This window comes from Monodelphis domestica, chromosome 2, assembly GCF_027887165.1.
Source record: "Monodelphis domestica isolate mMonDom1 chromosome 2, mMonDom1.pri, whole genome shotgun sequence".
NCBI lineage: Eukaryota > Metazoa > Chordata > Mammalia > Didelphimorphia > Didelphidae > Monodelphis > Monodelphis domestica.
In genome coordinates this window covers 195,735,959-195,753,202 of record NC_077228.1, presented here as the reverse complement: position 1 = coordinate 195,753,202, position 17,244 = coordinate 195,735,959, and the positions used below count along the sequence as shown (strand labels likewise).

The following is a 17,244-nucleotide window of genomic DNA, read 5'->3' as shown; positions in this document are numbered from 1 at the left end:
CCTACAGGAAATTATCCAAGAAAACTGCCCCCACATTCTAGAACAAGGGGGAAAAGTGGAGAGTGAAAGAATCCACAGATCACCTCCTGTACTTAATCCCCAACTGACAACACCCAGGAATGTTATAGACATATTCAAGAACTATCAGACCAAGGAAAAAATATTACAAGCTGCTAAGAAGAAGTCATTCAGATACCATGGAACAACAGTGAGGATAACACAGGACCTGGCTGCATCTACACTGAAGGACCAAAAGGCATGGAATATCATATTCTGGAATATTAAAATTGGCAATGAGGAGACCAAGCTATCACACTTTTCAGATGATGATGGCCTACTTAAGGAATCCTAGAGAATCAACTAAAAAGCTAGTCAAAATAATCAACAACTTTAGCAAAGTTTCAGGATACAAAATAAATCCACATAAGTCACCAGCATTTCTATATATTTCCAACACTTTCCGCAGCAAGAATTAGAAAGAGAAATTCCATTCAAAACACCCTAGAGGGCCCACTCGAGTTCTGGTCATGGACAGATGCCTGCAGGTGGGAGCCTCTGCTCCCCCAGAAAATGTGCATGCAGGGCCTGCCTAGCCTGGTCTGCCTTCTTGTCATCCTCCCCATCCCCAGGGCAGGAGGCAGCAGGCCACGCTTTCCACAATGGAGGTGGGAGAGCTAGAGTGGAGGCCCAGTCCTGACCCCTTCCCCACTCACTGTATGTAGATCTAAACAATTGGAAAAACATTGATTGCTCATGGGTAGGACGAGCTAACCTAATAAAAAATGAAATTCCTACCCAAATTAATTTACTTTAGTGCCATACCCATTGAAACCAAAAAAAACTTTTTTTACTGAATTAGAAAAAACCATAACAAAGTTCATTTGGAAGAACAAAAGATCAAGGCTACCCAGGGAAATAATGAAAAAAAAATCAAAAGGAAGGTGGCCCTGTAGTCCCAGATTTCAAACTATACTATAAAGCAATGGTCATCAAAACAATATGGTACTGGCTAAGAGACAGAAAAGAGGATCAGTGGAATAGACTTGGGGTAAGGGACCTCAGCAAGACAGTCTATGATGAACCCAAAGATCCCAGCTTTTGAGACCAAAATCCACTATTTGATAAAAACTGATGCACGCATAATATAGATACTATTTCATTTTCTTTTATCCATGGTGTAACCTCTGTGTTACTCCTATTTCCTGTTATGCCTCCATTGCAAGTATGGATACTTGCTTCTGCCACTCATGACTTGTCTCTTTTCAGAATATCTTCAGACATCTTCTTCAGTACCGAACTGGATTAAAGAATTTACCTCTATTTTTCTTTTATTTTCTTTATCATTTTTCCTTCAATTAAACTTTTATAACTTTACTGGAATATGCTATGTGATCAGGGATCCTCTAAATGACTTTTTATATTATCATCTTAATCAAAAGGCTCCTCATCTTTTCAAACTCAACTCATATACTCTCTCCTCCATGAAGCCTTCCTCTATCATTCTGTACTCATACAGCACTTTATTTTAGAATTCTCTAATTTACTCATCATATAATATTTCAGGTCACAGCTATCTGATGTTTCATCACTTATCATCAGATCGTATTGTACTACCATTCTGCCCTGACATTGTTCTACTTCAACTGCCAGGGGAGGACTCAGTACCACCTATTTCAGGGTATTCCTTCCTTATCCAGTACTTCCCCTCTTCTCCTACTCAGACATCCAGAGACAGTATATTTGAACAGTTCAGCCCATTAGTTTTGGAAATTCTACCAAAGGGGGTTGCTATCCTGATTCCTGAAAGTCTACTATATCTAGTAAGAATCACAACAATGATTTACCCTTCCTGTCTTTCTGACATGCCCCTCCCTCAAGCCCCTCCACTATTTCCCCCAAACAATGATTAAATCAAAACTACTATTACTTCCAGAAAAGGGTTATCAATACTCTGCTGTAGGACAACGTTCATCATTACAGTGACTACCCAGCCCAAAATCCTTTTTCCTAATCATCACTCCCCTGAATGACTTATTTCTCCCCATCAAAATGTAGACTCCTTGCATATGCATTGACTTGTAGAAAAATAAGTCATCATCTAAATCTGAATTTGTCTCACCTGTTTTCCCCTTAACTATATTACTTTGAGTTCTATACTGTTGACTGTAGACTATCAATGAACCAAAAAAGGTTTTCTATATTAGAAATCAGGAGGAACCAAAAGCAAGAAAATCTTTTGTGGAGCAGAAACTTGTAAAGTTGGCACCACTATTTGTCATAGCTTCCCAAGGCCACTATGTGTCAGTTCCTTGAGTTCTCATCAATCAAGTGTTGGGCCTCTTCTTGCAGGTCTGACTCTTCCCCATCCATTCCCATGCCTAAGACATACAAAGGTCTTTATCTCAATTGGGCCACTGAAATATTCGATTTTATCTCAAACTTTTCCTCTGCTCAATGCCAGTTTCCAGGGCTTTAGACTCTAGGATGAATATGAAATGTATCCTTGAAGCCTTCTCTCTTTCCTCTATTTTTTTTATTAACAGCATACATTATGTACATATGGATAACACATGATGTAGGGCAGTCAGCCCTGGATCAAAGAGCTGGACAGAAAGCTTTGACAATGAGTTTTACAGAATCAGATGGCAACCTTGAAGGAAACTTGGGAAAAGGGGACCTGGATGAGGTTCCTGCCCTGATGAATGCCAATACAAATGTACATTTAAACACTGAAATCAAACATCTACAGATGAGGAACCATTGCACATGCCTGCAGTGGCTGAGATGGCAAGCTCTGTCATGGGGACATGATGTGGACACTAGGTTACCACTTGTTTACAGCACTGATGCTTAATAATACAGATCAGTAATTTGCCTTAGTGGGTTCCAGATGAGAGTCTTGGAAGTGTGACTCTTCCCCTCCCCTTGGGGCTTAGGCACACTGGGAGACCAAAGAAGGACAGTCTAAAGTAGGGGCCTTGGCTCCTTTCTGGTTCTCTGATCCACAGCAGCTGGTATCAGCTTGGTTGACTAAGTCAAGATAGAATTGGAACTTGAGGAAACAGCGATATGAATCCTTCTCCATGAGATTGAAGATTTTTTTCTGGGCTTCATCAAAGCAAGTTATTGTAGGCTCTAGCATGTTCCAGCTTGTCTCTTCCGGTGTACAGGAATCTAGGTTCACCTCTTTAGTCGCCTGGACAGAGATGAATTCATTGTAGATCTTCTTAGCCTTGGGGCTGAGTTTGCTGGGTGATTTGATTTTTTTGTACTCCTCACAGCTAACCCAGAAATCAATGACCTCAGTGAACCAGGCTTGCTTCCCATCTCTCAGTCCCATTCCCTGCCTCATGCATTATGTCTATAGCAACATAAGTTTGTCATTATATTCACTGACATTTTGGGATACATTAATCTTTTCTTGCACAACTGCATAGATGTAAGAAATATACTCAAATAATCTGTCTGCTAACCAAACATATGGTCCTGTTTATATCCAACATTCTTCTGGTGTTGAATTTTCTTCCTAAACTACAATCCCCATAAAGGCAAGGATGTATGTTTTATCTAACTTCATATCTCTCTTTGTAATCCCACAGTGATCCACACGATGTGGGTGCTTAAGAAATGTTTCTATGTGTTGTTCTTCACAATCTATACTCTCCTTTGTCAGTTCCAGTACCCTGGGTACAGGCCTTCATCATTTCACACCAGGACTACTTCAATTATCTGCTGATTAATCTCCTTGCCCAAAGCATCTTCCCATTTATTCTATCCTCAGCTATGAAACAAACATCTTTCTAAAGCCATGAGTCCAATCATAACACATATCCATCCACTCAGTAAACTCCACCAACTCCCTATAACTTTCAAGACAATTTAAAAATGCCTTTTGGAGCAAGTAGTTGGCTCAATGACCTAGAGAAAGGAATTCCTAGATTCAAATTTGACCTCAAACTCTTTCTACCTGTGTAACCCTAGCCAAGTCTCTAAACTTCAATTGCCTAACCCTTGCTGCTCTTCTGCCTTGGTACAGATACTTGGTATCAATTTTAAGACAGACAGTAAGGATTTTTTTTTTAAAAAGCAATCTTTGATTTTTGAAACCTTTTACAATGTACCATCTTTCTAACCTAACATTTTACTGCCCTCTGTATGCTCTAGATCCACCAACATCGACCTTCTTGCTCTTCCTTGAATTTAGCATTCCATTTCCCTACTTTTTGCCTTTTTACCAGTTGTCCTTCATGCTTAGAATTCTCAATCTCCTCACTTCTAACTCCTAGCTTCCCTTGCCTCAAGATTCAGAGCAAATTCTACCTTTTGAAAGAGATCTTTCACATCTCTAGTGTCACAAAGAGCTGGACATAAATGAAAAATGACTGAACTTCCCCTCCCACACCTCACTGCTATGCCTTCTCTCTAATTATTTCCATTTATTTGTACGTATCCTATATAGTTTTCTGCATGCCGTATCTCCCATTAAAATGTGAGCTCCTTGAGGCCAGGTGCCAAGCTTTGCATTTCTGTATATCCCTAGTACTTAGCCTAATGCTTAATTAGTTCTTGCTGGTTGATTTATGCAATGATTGATCCAAGCTGTTCCCATGAATCCACTCATCTCAATGGAAACAATTCCCAAATCAGAATCTCTAACTCTGACCTTTCCCCAACTTCCCAATATAAAACTCTGCCTGAGTGCTTCATTGAGCACTCAAATTCGGCATGCCAAAGAATTCACATCTTTCTCTGAAGACTTTGTCTTTCCCTTAACTTCTCTATTTCTTTGCATGTCACTTACATCTTCCCAGTTACACAGAAAACACAATCCTTTTCCCTCCCTATCTAATCAATTTCTAAACCAATTTCTAAATGCTACTCCCATTGGTAGCTATCATCTCAGTCCAGTCCTTCAGAATCACTGATTTGGATGATTGAAATAACTTCCATTTAGGTTTTCCAACTAGCAAATTCTTTCCTTTTCAGCCTGTTATCTCACATACTCAACCAAGAAAACTTCCAAAAGCAACCCTTTGCCAGCTTTTGGGACCAAAATCCACTATTTGATGGAAAAAACTGATGGGAAAATTGGAAGACAGTGTGGGAGAGATTAGGTTTGGATCAATATCTCACATCCTACTGAGATAAACTCAGAATGGGTGAATGACTTGAACATAAAGAAGGAAACTATAAACTATGTGAACACAGAATAGTATACATGTCAAACCTTTGGAAAAGGAAAGATTTTAAAACCAAACAAGACTTAGAAAGAGTCACAAAATATAAAATAAATAATTTTGATTACATCAAATTAGAAAGGTTTTGTACAAACAAAACTAATGCATCCAAAATTAGAAGGGAAGCAACAAATTGGAAAGCAATCTTCATAACAAAAACCTCTGACAAAGGTCTAATTAATGAAATTTATAAAGAACTAAACCAATTGTACAAAAAAATCAAGCCATTCTCCAACTGATAAATGGGCAAGGGACATGAATAGGCAATTTTCAGTTAAAGAAATCAAAACCATTAATAAGCACATGAAAAAGTGTTCTATATCTCTTATAATCAGAGAAATGCAAATCAAAACAACTCTGAGGTATCACCTCACACCTAGCAGATTGGCTAACATGACAGCAATGGAAAGTAATGAATGCTGGAGGCGATGTGGCAAAGTTGGGACATTAATGCATTGCTGGTAGAGTTGTGAATTGATCCAACCATTCTGGAGGGCAATTTGGAACTATTCCCAAAGGGCACTAAAAGACTGGCTGCCCTTTGATCCAGCCATAGCATTGCTAGGTTTGTACCCCAAAGAGATAATAAGGAAAAAGACATGTACAAAAATATTCATAGCTGTGCTCTTTGTTGTGGGAAAAAAATTGGAAAATGAGGGGATGCCCTTCAATTTGGGGGATGGCTGAACAAATTGTGGTATATGTTGGTGATGGAATACTATTGTGCTCAAAGGAATAATAAAGTGGGGAAATTCCATGGGAACTGGAACAACCTCCAGGAATTGATGCAAATTGAAAGGAGCGGAACCAGGAGAACATTGTACACAAAGACTGATAAATTGTGGTAAATCGAATGTAATGGACTTCTTCATTAGTGGCAATGCAGTGATCCTGAACAAATTGGAGGAATCTATGAGAAAAACCACTATCCACATCCAGTGGAAAAACTGGGAGTAGAAACACAGAAGAAAAACAACTGCTTGAATACATGGGTTGAGGGGAGATGGCTGGGGAGGTAGACTCTAAATGAACATCCTAATGCAACCACCAACAACATGGAAATGGGTTCTGATCAAGGACACAAGTGATACCCAATGAAATTGAGCATTGGCTGCGGGAGGGGTTGGGGGGGGAGGGAGGGAAATAATGTGATTATTGTAACCAAGGAATAATGTTCTAAATTGATTAAATAGATTAATTCAAATTTAAAATAAATAAGTGAATAAATAAATAAGCAACCCTCTGATCACATCATCCCTAGATATAACCCTCAGTGACTCCTTGTTCCCTACCAAATAAATGTTTTAGCCTTATTCAAGGTCTTTCCACACTTCTGGCCCTATTTACCTACCTAATATTATCTATCCCAATTCTTTCATACAGTCTGTATTCTAACTGTTTTGCATCTCCCAGGATGTACTTTTTTTCCTGTCCTCTCTGGTTTTTAGGACCTGTGCCTGACATGAACGCCCCATTATCCCCCCGACTTCTACCTATTTAAATCTTTCTCTTTCTTCATGATGAAAGTCTAGTTGTGCCTCCTCTGTGAAGTCTTTTTTTTAAATAAAACCCTTACCTTCTGTCTTAGAACTGATATTAAGTATTGCTTCCAAAGCAGAATAACATCAAGGGCTAGGCAATGGGGGTTAAATAACTTGCCTAGGATCACACAGCTAGGAAATGTCTGAGGTCAGATTTGAACCTAGGATCTCCCATCTCTAGGTCCGACTCTCTATCCACTGAGCCACACAGCTCTCTCCTCTAGGAAGTCCTGTCTGATCCCCACTTTCCTAGAAAGTAATCTCTCCTCATATTTTCTGATAATATCTTTTCTCTTGTATATAAGCTCTCCTTGTACTTCTCACATTCATCTTCTTTATGTAATTGATGTACATGTCACATTTCTACCTGTTAGACTGTAAATTCCTTAGAGGCAGAAAATTTTGCATTATTTAATCTCCTATACCCAGCACCTACCACAGTACACATAATTGTCATTTAGTAAATGCTTATTTAATTAAATTGTCATAGCTTCCTAGTGTATTCTTCAGGCACATAGGAAATTGGAAAAGGACACAATAACCGAGTTGAGAAAAGCTCTTCAAATCTTGTGTTTAGTTTTTCTCAACAATGATACTATGTAGTCAAATATAGTAATTTGGAGGCATAAAATTATAGATAATAAATCTGGAATGAACCCCAGAGGCTCCCTCACTTTACAGCTCAGAAAATTGAGGCTTGGGTAGATTTTATGCCTTGTCTGAGGTCATATAGTTAGTAACCACCAGAGGTAGAATTTGAAACCAGACCCTCTACTCCTGAGCCTGTGTTCTTTCTTCTGTACTGCAGAGAATCCTATATAAACTTGTAGAACATCTAGTTTAATGGTTTCATTTCATAGATGAGGAAACATAGGCTTCCATACACAAAGTAACCTGCCTAAGGTCACATACCTCATAATTAATAGAGCAAAGCCTTGATCTGAGGTCTCCTGTTTCTTTCTACATCACACTATATTTTGCCTATTTATAGCAAACTATTTACCATGTTAACAGATGAGAAATCTGACTTCAGAGGGGTTAAAACAATCAACCAACTGGTTGATCAATCATTTTTCAAAGCCTTACCTTCCATCTTAGAATCAATACTATTGGTTCTAAAAAGAAGAGCAGTAAGGGTGAAGCAATAGTAGTTTAATAACATGCCCAGGGTCTACATCTAGGTAGTGTCTGAGGTCAGATTTGAATCCAGGACCTTTCATGCCCCGGTTTGGTTACCTATCCACTGAGCCACCTAGTTGCCTCCTGGTCAATCATTTGTAAATGTTGGCATGACTTGCCCAAGGGAGTAGAAAAGAGTCAGGAGATATTTTGAAAGTAGACAAGGCAGACTTGGAAATTGATGGGGGTGAAGAAAAGTAATAGAAATAATAGAGATACTAATTTAATGGGTGGCCCCAGTTTTCCTACCAGTCACTTCTGCCAGCAATACTTGAGTGAAGGAAGCAAGAGGCTGGGAATTCTCTCTTCAGGCTAATGCCCTTCCTGGAGAGTTCTCTCATCTGTAAAATGAGGTTGCTGAACTGGATTCCATCCAGCTATAAATTATTATTGCCAATAATAACAACCCCTCCAATTTCATTGCATTTTACAGTTCACAAAGAGTTTTTTTCTCACAACTGTCTTAGGAGGTAGGTAGGGTAATTCCTTTTATCTTCATTTCACTAAGAACCCAGAGATCAATGAGGTTCCCAATCACACAGCTATTAAGTACACGAGAAGGGCCAGCAACCCATATGACCTTACTTCAAGACTTGGGCTTTTTCCCCCTATGCTATACCACATTGTCTATAGCTCTATAATTCCAGCATACAGAAGCATTTTAGACCTTTTTCCTCCATTCCATTCCTTGGTAATGACTCAGTTCCTATGTTGCACTCAGTCAGCTATTTAGCATACCAGACACAACTTTATTGCATGGTGGGGGATCCTGGGGCATAAGTTACAGGAACACAGACCTATATGGTACAAAGTGCAGGTTAGATATTAGTCTACTAGGCTGAGGAATTTCCTCAGTTCTAGATCTTCATATATATGTGTATATGTATGTATACATGTGTATATTATACATACATATATATTAGGAGAGGAAAGGGAGGAAAAGGAGAGAGACATCACACACACACACACACATACACAGAGAGGAGGAGAGAGAGGGGGGGTAGGGAGAGAGAGAGAGGGGGGGGGGAGGTTGAAACTGGGACCCTTTCCAGACAAAGTAAAGCTAGGATCCAGGAGTTAGTTTCTTCCTCTTCCCCCATGACATTTTGTGCCTTTTTCTGAGGATTATCCATGTCTTTCTTTCTCTCCCAACATTAGTAGGCTTGGAGTCAGCAATTCTTGAGTTTAAATCTTGCCTCAGACATATTACCCTGGGCAAGTCATTTGACCACTCAGCCTCAGTTTCTCATCTGTAAAATGGGGGTAATAATAGCACCTACCTCACAGGATTGTTATGAGGATAGGATGAGATAATATATGCAAAGTGTCTTGAAAATCATAATATATCAATACTCGTTATTACTTTCTGACATATGGCACATGAACACTTCCCTATTAAAACCTCCTTTCAGGAATTGATTTAATACTTGTGTGATGGTAGGGCCATCAAGAGAAACAGGGAAGGTATGAGGCAGGAAGGCAGTGAAGACAATGAAGACAGTTTCACACATTAAGTGTGAGGTATTGGCATTATATGGAGATATCCAGAAAGTGCTTAGAGATTATTTTTAATATTGGAAAAGTTATTATCAAACTATGGACTATGGATTTTGGAGCATTTGTGAATATATACATAGAGTAATGTGAGAAAGGAAGGAGTCAAATTGGGAAGACTTTTGAGTACATATTTTGCCCTATGAACAATAGGGAGCTATGATGGTTTTTTAAAAGAGGAGCATCACAGTCCATGCATCATTAAGATTACTGAATCAGTAATGTAAAGAAAAACAAAGAGAAAATTGACAACCATAGTATTTAGTGGTCATGGATTTAACATCTCTAGGGTGAGAGAGTTATTATGGTATAGTAGAAAGAACATTTGACTTGTAGCCTAGTGATCTAAGTTCAAGTCTCACCTATGGTATGTTATTAAGTAAATATGGACAAGTTGTAACTTCTATGAGTCTCAGTTTTTTAAATTCTTAGTTTGAGATAATGTTTTAACAATCTATCTCACATGGCTGTTGCTCAGTCATGTCCATCTTTTCGTGACCCTGTGGACCCCAATAGCACACCAATACTATCTATGGGATTTTCTTGGCAAGAATACTGAAGTTGTTTGCCATTTCCTTCTCCAATGGATTAAGTCAAGAGATGTTAAGTTACTTCCCCGGGGTCACATAGCCAGTAAATGTCTAAAGCCAGATTTGAACCCAAGTTTTTCTGACTTCATGTCCAGTACTCACTCCACCTACCTGCCCTCCAACTTCACATGATTAATAAATCTCAAAGCTATGGAGAAATTTAGATGTCTAAATTATTATCTTAACATTAAAATGTTATGATTAATTACAGTGTTATCAAGTTGAAATGACATATGGAAGAAATATAGCCAGAGGATAGATTATAATCAATAAAGAACCATAAGAGTAAGATTTGCTGTTTGATGTACTACATTTATTAGCCATTACTAACAAAGGCAACAAAATGACTTTTGAATAGTTTAGAAAGAACCCAGGAAAGATCACTTACTGAAATGAAATGAGATTGACAGCATCGAGAAATGCAAGACATAGTTTCATCCATTGCCCCCAGTGTTTTTCTTTTATGTTTTAAGAAAACCACCTCCTAGAAGCTGCTTTCATTATCTAGTCACTGCTTGCAGTGGCTTTCAGGATTGTAATCAAAGGGAGTATAGGTGGCATAGTTGGTGAACAGCAGAAATATACACTTGGAAGAATTTGCTGTATAACAAGAAATAGGACACAAGCAATGCAGGAAGAAGCTGTCAGGCAGACTTGGCTACTCAGATGAGGCAGAGTCTTCTCCATTAGTAACAGGTTGCTTTATGGGTGTTGGATATGTAGCTTTTGGGTTGGCAGGTCCTGAGCAGGCGGCTACTAATCTTGCAGGAACTTGGGCAAGTGGGCTGATAGTAACCAGTACCACAGCCAGATGGTTTTTCAGAACCAGTCACACAGCAAGCTGGTTGGAAAGAAGTAGACTTACATCCATCCCCTTTGTAGGATGGGGGCACACAGCGAGTTGGTTGGCACAAGAGAGGGTTTCCACAGGTTGATTTGCAGGAATTTTGCACAGAGCATTTGGGTTGGCAGCTGGCAGGCTCATAGACATAAGACATGCAAGAAGGTGGTTGGCAATAAAAGGACTGGAAGGACATTGGTACATAGTAAGTAGGTTTGTAAGGGGTAGGCATACAGAAAGATGGCTGACAGGAAACAGGCATACAAGGAAATGGTTGGCAAGAGCTGAGAAAGCAGACAGGTTGATAGTAAGTTGCTCCACAGGACTGGCCTTCACAGCTAGTCGGTGTGCATGAACTTATCTGACAAGAAGTTGGTTGGCGTGAACTGGGCATACAGACGGTTGACTGACAGGAAATCCGAGGACAAGAACTGGATTCAGAGCAGACTGGCTGGCAAGAATTGGAATTATAACCTGTTGGTTGGCAGCAAGCTGATGAACATGATCCAGTTGTACACACTCCTTCCTGAGAAGCTGGTTGACAAGGAGTGGCATCACAATTTGATTGGCAGGAACGAGTTTCAGAGCAAGGTGGTGGACAACTGTTGACAATACAAGCTGATGGGCCACATATAGTACTATTGCAAATAGGTCGGCAGACAAAACCCACACGAGATGTTGATGGAAGGCAAGTTAGTTGGCAGGAACTAGGCTCACAACATGTAGGTTCAGGATAACTCAGGTTACAGCTAGGTGACTGGCAGTTTTCTTGGCAGGTAACCAGTTGCCATGTTTTTCCTTGGCAGGAACTAGGCAAGCAGATAGCATTTCCACAGGTCCCACCATTGGCATAGAAAGGAACAGTAGGTGCAGATGGAATGGCCTGGCAGGTTCTGAGACAACAGCTATCAGGCATAGTGTTGGGAGTTCTGTGGTGGCTAAATTGATTCAAGAGGTGAATTTAGCTGTGTCTACACTTCTTTATACCTTCTGGCTTTTATAGTCTATCCTCACTTCATATGGCCACAATCTTGAGCATCTTTTCCTTGTTATTGTTTAGTTTCATGGACATAAAAACATCTGATTAGTAGGCTTCATTGGCCTCAGAGGTGTTGGCCCCACTTAAAACTTGTCAGGTGGGTTTGGAGCCTTCTCAGTTGGGATCAGACTATGCTAACCCTCAAACTCAGCTGTCCCATTTAGAGCCAACTTAGAGCCCCACCTGGAAGCAAGAGAAGTTGAGCTAACCTCTCATCAGGCTACACCTCCACTCATACCTAAGCATGTGGCACTCCCTTATTCTGCTTGGAATGTTTGTCATTAACCACTGATGTTGCCTTAAAACAAAGTACTGGCCCATATGCCCAGAGTCAGTAGAAAATCAGGATAGACTTAATGAGATCCCAAAGGAAATGAAAATTCTTCTTCCAGAACCCTTTCAGTTCCCACGGCCATAGTATTTAAGTATTTTAAGACACGCTGGTGGTCATTTATTCCAAACAATACCTAAATGAGAATCTCTTTTGTGGAATACCCAGTAAATTGTCATTGATCCTTTGCTCAAAGACCTTCACCGAAGTGGAAAACCACCTCTCCATATCCACTCTAAGATTACCCCAATAGCTGCTATTTGTTGTTTTCATCCTTTGTTTTCCAAAAGTACCCATGATTTTCCAATATTGGGATCAAGATACAGCATGTCTACCTGTGGTTGATCAATTCAATATGAGCTTGGGCCACTCTACTAAAGGTCAGGCACAAATAGATCATTTGAACATTTGGGATAGAGATATCTCTAGACTGTTGCATTTCACATTTCCTCTGTGCAACTACAATTCTGCTTTGCTCATGGAGCATAGCAAATTCCTTGATATGCATAAGTTTGCATTTTTTTGCCAGCATTTCCCATGTCTCACAGTTGATACTAAAATGCTTCAGAGAGACCTTGAAAATGTCCTTGTACCACTTCTTCTGATCTCCACGTGTTTGCTTTCATAGGCAAATATGTATTTGTTATTTAGACTATGTAGCCAGCCCTTCAGAATTGCACTCTTTACATTTACATTGTATTTAAAGATTTACAAAGTCCATAGCAGCTCTCTTTGTAGTGGCAAAGAATTGGAAATTGAGAGGATATCCATCAAGTGGGGAATGACTAAACATGATATATGATAATAATGGAATACTACTGTTCCATAAGAAATGATGAGCAGATTAACTTTTAAAATATTTGGAAAGAACCACATGAGATAATAAGGAATGAAACAACTGTATACAGATACAGCCATAATATTTGGAGAATAACTTAAGGATGTTCATCTCCAGAGAATAAACTGAGAAGTCGGAATATGACATATAATCCATAGATTTTACTGGACGCTGCCTTCTGTCGTATGGGTAGAAAAAGGAGGGACTGAATAAAATTAATTTTTTAAAAAAGATTTACAAAGCCCCGTACATAAGTCATTGATTTGATTCTCATAAGAACTGTGATGTGGGTACTATGATAACCTCTCTCTACAGATGAGGAAACTGACAGAGAGGTTATGTGACTTGTTCAGGGTCACACATGGAGCAACCAAATGGCTGACACTACTAGGTCTGTATGCCAAAGAGATTTTTAAAAAGATAACAAAAATATTTATAGCTGCTCTTTTTTGTGGTGGCAAAGAATTGGAAATGGAGGGATGTCCATCAATTGGGGAATGGCTGAACAAATTGTGGTATATGATGGTGATGGGGTCCTATTGTACTATAAAGAATGATAAATAAGATGATTTCAGAAAAAGCTGGAAAGATCTGCAAGAACTAATGCAGAGCAAAATAAGTAGAACCAGGAATATATTATATATAATAACAGCAATGTTAAACAATGATTATCTGTGAAAACTTGGCTCCTCTCAGCAATGCAAAGATCTGGGATGATCCTGAAAGACTTATGACAGGGAATGCTCTCCATCTCTAGTGAAAGAACTGTTGGAGTCATCTTTCACATCAGTGTATCCTTGATTTTATTGGGGGCTTTTGGTTTTGTATGACTTTGCTCTTACAACAATGGCCAATATGGAAGTGTTTTGCATGACCATAAAAAAAAAAAAACAAATGCTAGGCAGAATTAAAAGAGAAGCTATTCCTGACTGAACACATGATTTCCACTATGCCAAGGACAGCATCTGCATTTGAAAGCTTTTTCTTACACTGAGATTAAGTCTGTGTCTATATACCATTGTCAATCTGACCAATACTCCTAATTCTGCTCTCTAGAGGCAGACAGAACAAGTTTTATCTCAATTCCATATTAGTAGTTGTTATTCAGTCTTTTGGTTGTGCCTGACTCTTTGTGACCTCATTTGGCATATTCTTAAGAGTGCTTTGACATTCCCTTCTGCATTTCAATTGAAAGATCATGAAACTGAGGCAAACAGGTTTAAGGGACTTACTCAGGATCACACATCTAAGAAGTGTCTGAATCCTATTTTGAACTCATCTTCCTGACTCCAGCCCTGGCCCCATCTAGCTGTGGTCACTCAAATTCTTAGAGACTTTTACCATATTCCAAAGTCTTCCCTTCTTTAGGCTATCCATTCCCAGTTCTTTCAACTCATACTTAGAAGCCATAACCTCAGGGTCTTTCATGAATCTGGTCTTACTTCTCTGGACACTCCTAAACTTACCAATTGCCCCTCCTAAAATATGACAACTAAAACTGAGTAGAGGACTCCAGGTATGATCTGACCAGGGCACATTGGGACCACTGCCTCCTTATTCCTGGATGAACTCTTTCAGGAAAGAATTTTGAAGTTTTAGGATCATCTGGTCTAAAGGCAGAAATAAGCAAGTTAATCAGGAAAAATTGGAGAGAACATTTGGGGGAGGGGGATTATTCCATTCTCTTCTAATTGACTCCCCTTTCAAGCCTAACTCTCCTGCTCAAGGGATACCCTGTTTAATAAGGCCTCATCACTTGACACAACCAAGTAGCACAGTGGCTAGAGCACTAGGCCTGGAGTCAGGAAGATCTGAGTTCAAATCCAGCCTCAAATACTTACAAGCAGGGTGACCCTGAGTAAGTCATTTAACTCTCTTCCTCAATTATATAATCTGTAAAATGCATAATAATAATAGCACCTGCCTCCCGAGGTTATGGTGAGAGTCAAATGAGTTTGTAAAATACTTAGATCTGTGCCTAGTATGTAGTTGGCATTTAATGTTTCATTTTTATGCTTCTTAAAATTTTTTTTTCTTTTCAATGTATTTATATTTTTATTTGTTACATTTAAATACCTACTTAACTAACTCCCTCATTCCCCCCATTAGAGAAGGCACCATTTGACAAAAAGATATTTTTACATGTGTAATTGTCTTATTTATTTCTACTTATCAGTTCTTTTTCTGGAGGTGGATATACACAGGTCATTCTTAAAACAATAATTCTGATGCTATGTATAACATTCTCTTAGTTCTGCTCATTTTGCTGTTCCTAATTTCATGTAGGTCTTTCATTGTTTTTCCAAAATTCATCTGCCCAGTATTTCCTTTTTTAAAAAGAGGCATTCATGGAGTTATAAGAAAACTAAAGTTGCAATGGTTAACTATGGCTATTATTGGTAAATCTATTTTGTAGGCGGTGGATAGAAGGCCGGAAGCAGTTTGGTACACCAACGAAACTGTTTATTCTAATGAGGAGAGTTAGGAATAGGAGAGGAAATCTCTTAATCCTTTTACTAAAATTATCTAAATAAACCCCCCCAAGATCTAACTGCTTTCTTTTCAGTTTCTTCTTGTCTGCTAGAGCAGACCTCCTTAAATTTACTCTCAATTATCTTAAACAATATTTTTCTATCTAACTAACCTATGCTAATCGATGAACCTTAAATTGATAATGAACTCCTTAAAGTAATATATGAAATCAAACTGTCAGATATAACTGTCAGAATCGGCCCCTCTGACAGCTCCTTCTCCCTTCAGGAGAAAAGCTCTCCAGAATCAGACTTTAACTCTACTTCATAGGTGTATCCCAAACTCTCAAAAATAACTCTCTCAGAAGTCACTAAGGGATCTTCTTTGTCTGAGAGAATGTCCCAGCAACCCTGCTCCCAAGGAAGTCAGAGAAATTGGAGTTCAGAACTAACTGCTTTTCCTCTTAAAGAGAAAGAGGGTGAGAGCTTTCTGCTCTGTCTCTCAAAGCAACAGGAGATTTTACAAAACTCCCAACCTGTCAGATACTGTCGCCTACATAAAAAGTAAGAGATTAATTAACAATAGTGAGAAATAGCCTCTGACCTGGAGTGACAGATTAGGAAAAGCATCAGGTTTGGCATCAGAGCAAAGAATCTGTGTTTGAATATTGGATTGTTACCCCTGTGACCTTCCTTTATCTGGTCTTTAGCTTCTTCCTCTATATAAGACAACTGAATGAATGCTCTTTCACCCCTAAATGCTATGATCCTCTATGATTTCAGGTGCAGATCCACATTTCCTAGCATTGCCCTGTTCTCATCATCTTTCTTCTTACTGACATTCTCTGATTTTTAAGGAGGGACATGCTGTGATGATTTACTGTGGACTAAGAACAATCAGCATATTATCCAAGGATTCCTTCTATTGGTATTAAACATTCTTCTTGCATTCTTCTTAGGAGTCAATGTAGTAAATAAATTTTGTTAATCTCTTAAACCCTCTCCTTTCCAGGAAAGTTCCCTGGATCCTTATCAGGGTTTCCACACCAAGTTAAGATTAGCCAACCACATTGCCATGGACAAGAAATGGTGACAAACTTGAGTGCCTGTGCCAAGCAACAGCATGCAATCCCTTTTGCAAATTATATTCCTCTTTTCCTATCTTAATCTTTCTGAGCTGCAATTTCCCCATCTATAAAATGGGTAAAATACTAAGGGTATCCCATATGCGTCTAGATTTTCATGCAATTGATAAAAGCTTTCTGTTGTTTCTATTGCCTCTAGGATAAAATATAAATTCTCCCCTCCAACATGTAAAGCCATCTACAATGACTAACCTATGTTTTTTTTTTTTATTTTAAACCCTCGCCTTCTGCTTAGAATCAATACTGAGTGTTGGTTTCAAGCCAGAAGAATGGTAAGGGCCAGGCAATGGGGGGTAAGTAACTTGTCCAGGATCAAACAACTAAGTGTCTGAAAATAAATTAGAACCCAGTACTTCCCATCTCTAGGCCTGATTCTCAATCCACTGAGCCACCTAGCTGCTCCCCCAACCTATTTTTTTTATTTTATTTTTATTCAAAAACATATTTTCCTAATTGAATGTAATGATTTTCCACGTAT

The 17,244-nt window shown here is 39.0% G+C and overlaps 1 protein-coding gene across 1 annotated transcript; it reads right to left on the bottom strand.

The window, feature by feature from the left end:
- Positions 1–10,392: 10,392 nt before the first annotated feature.
- KRTAP29-1 (keratin associated like protein 29-1) lies at positions 10,393–17,078 on the bottom strand. The gene has a single exon (XM_007482223.3). It carries the CDS (start codon positions 11,856–11,858, stop codon positions 10,788–10,790), a length of 1,071 nt encoding a protein of 356 aa, XP_007482285.2. The 5' UTR covers positions 11,859–17,078; the 3' UTR covers positions 10,393–10,787.
- Between the last annotated feature and the right edge of the window lie 166 nt (positions 17,079–17,244).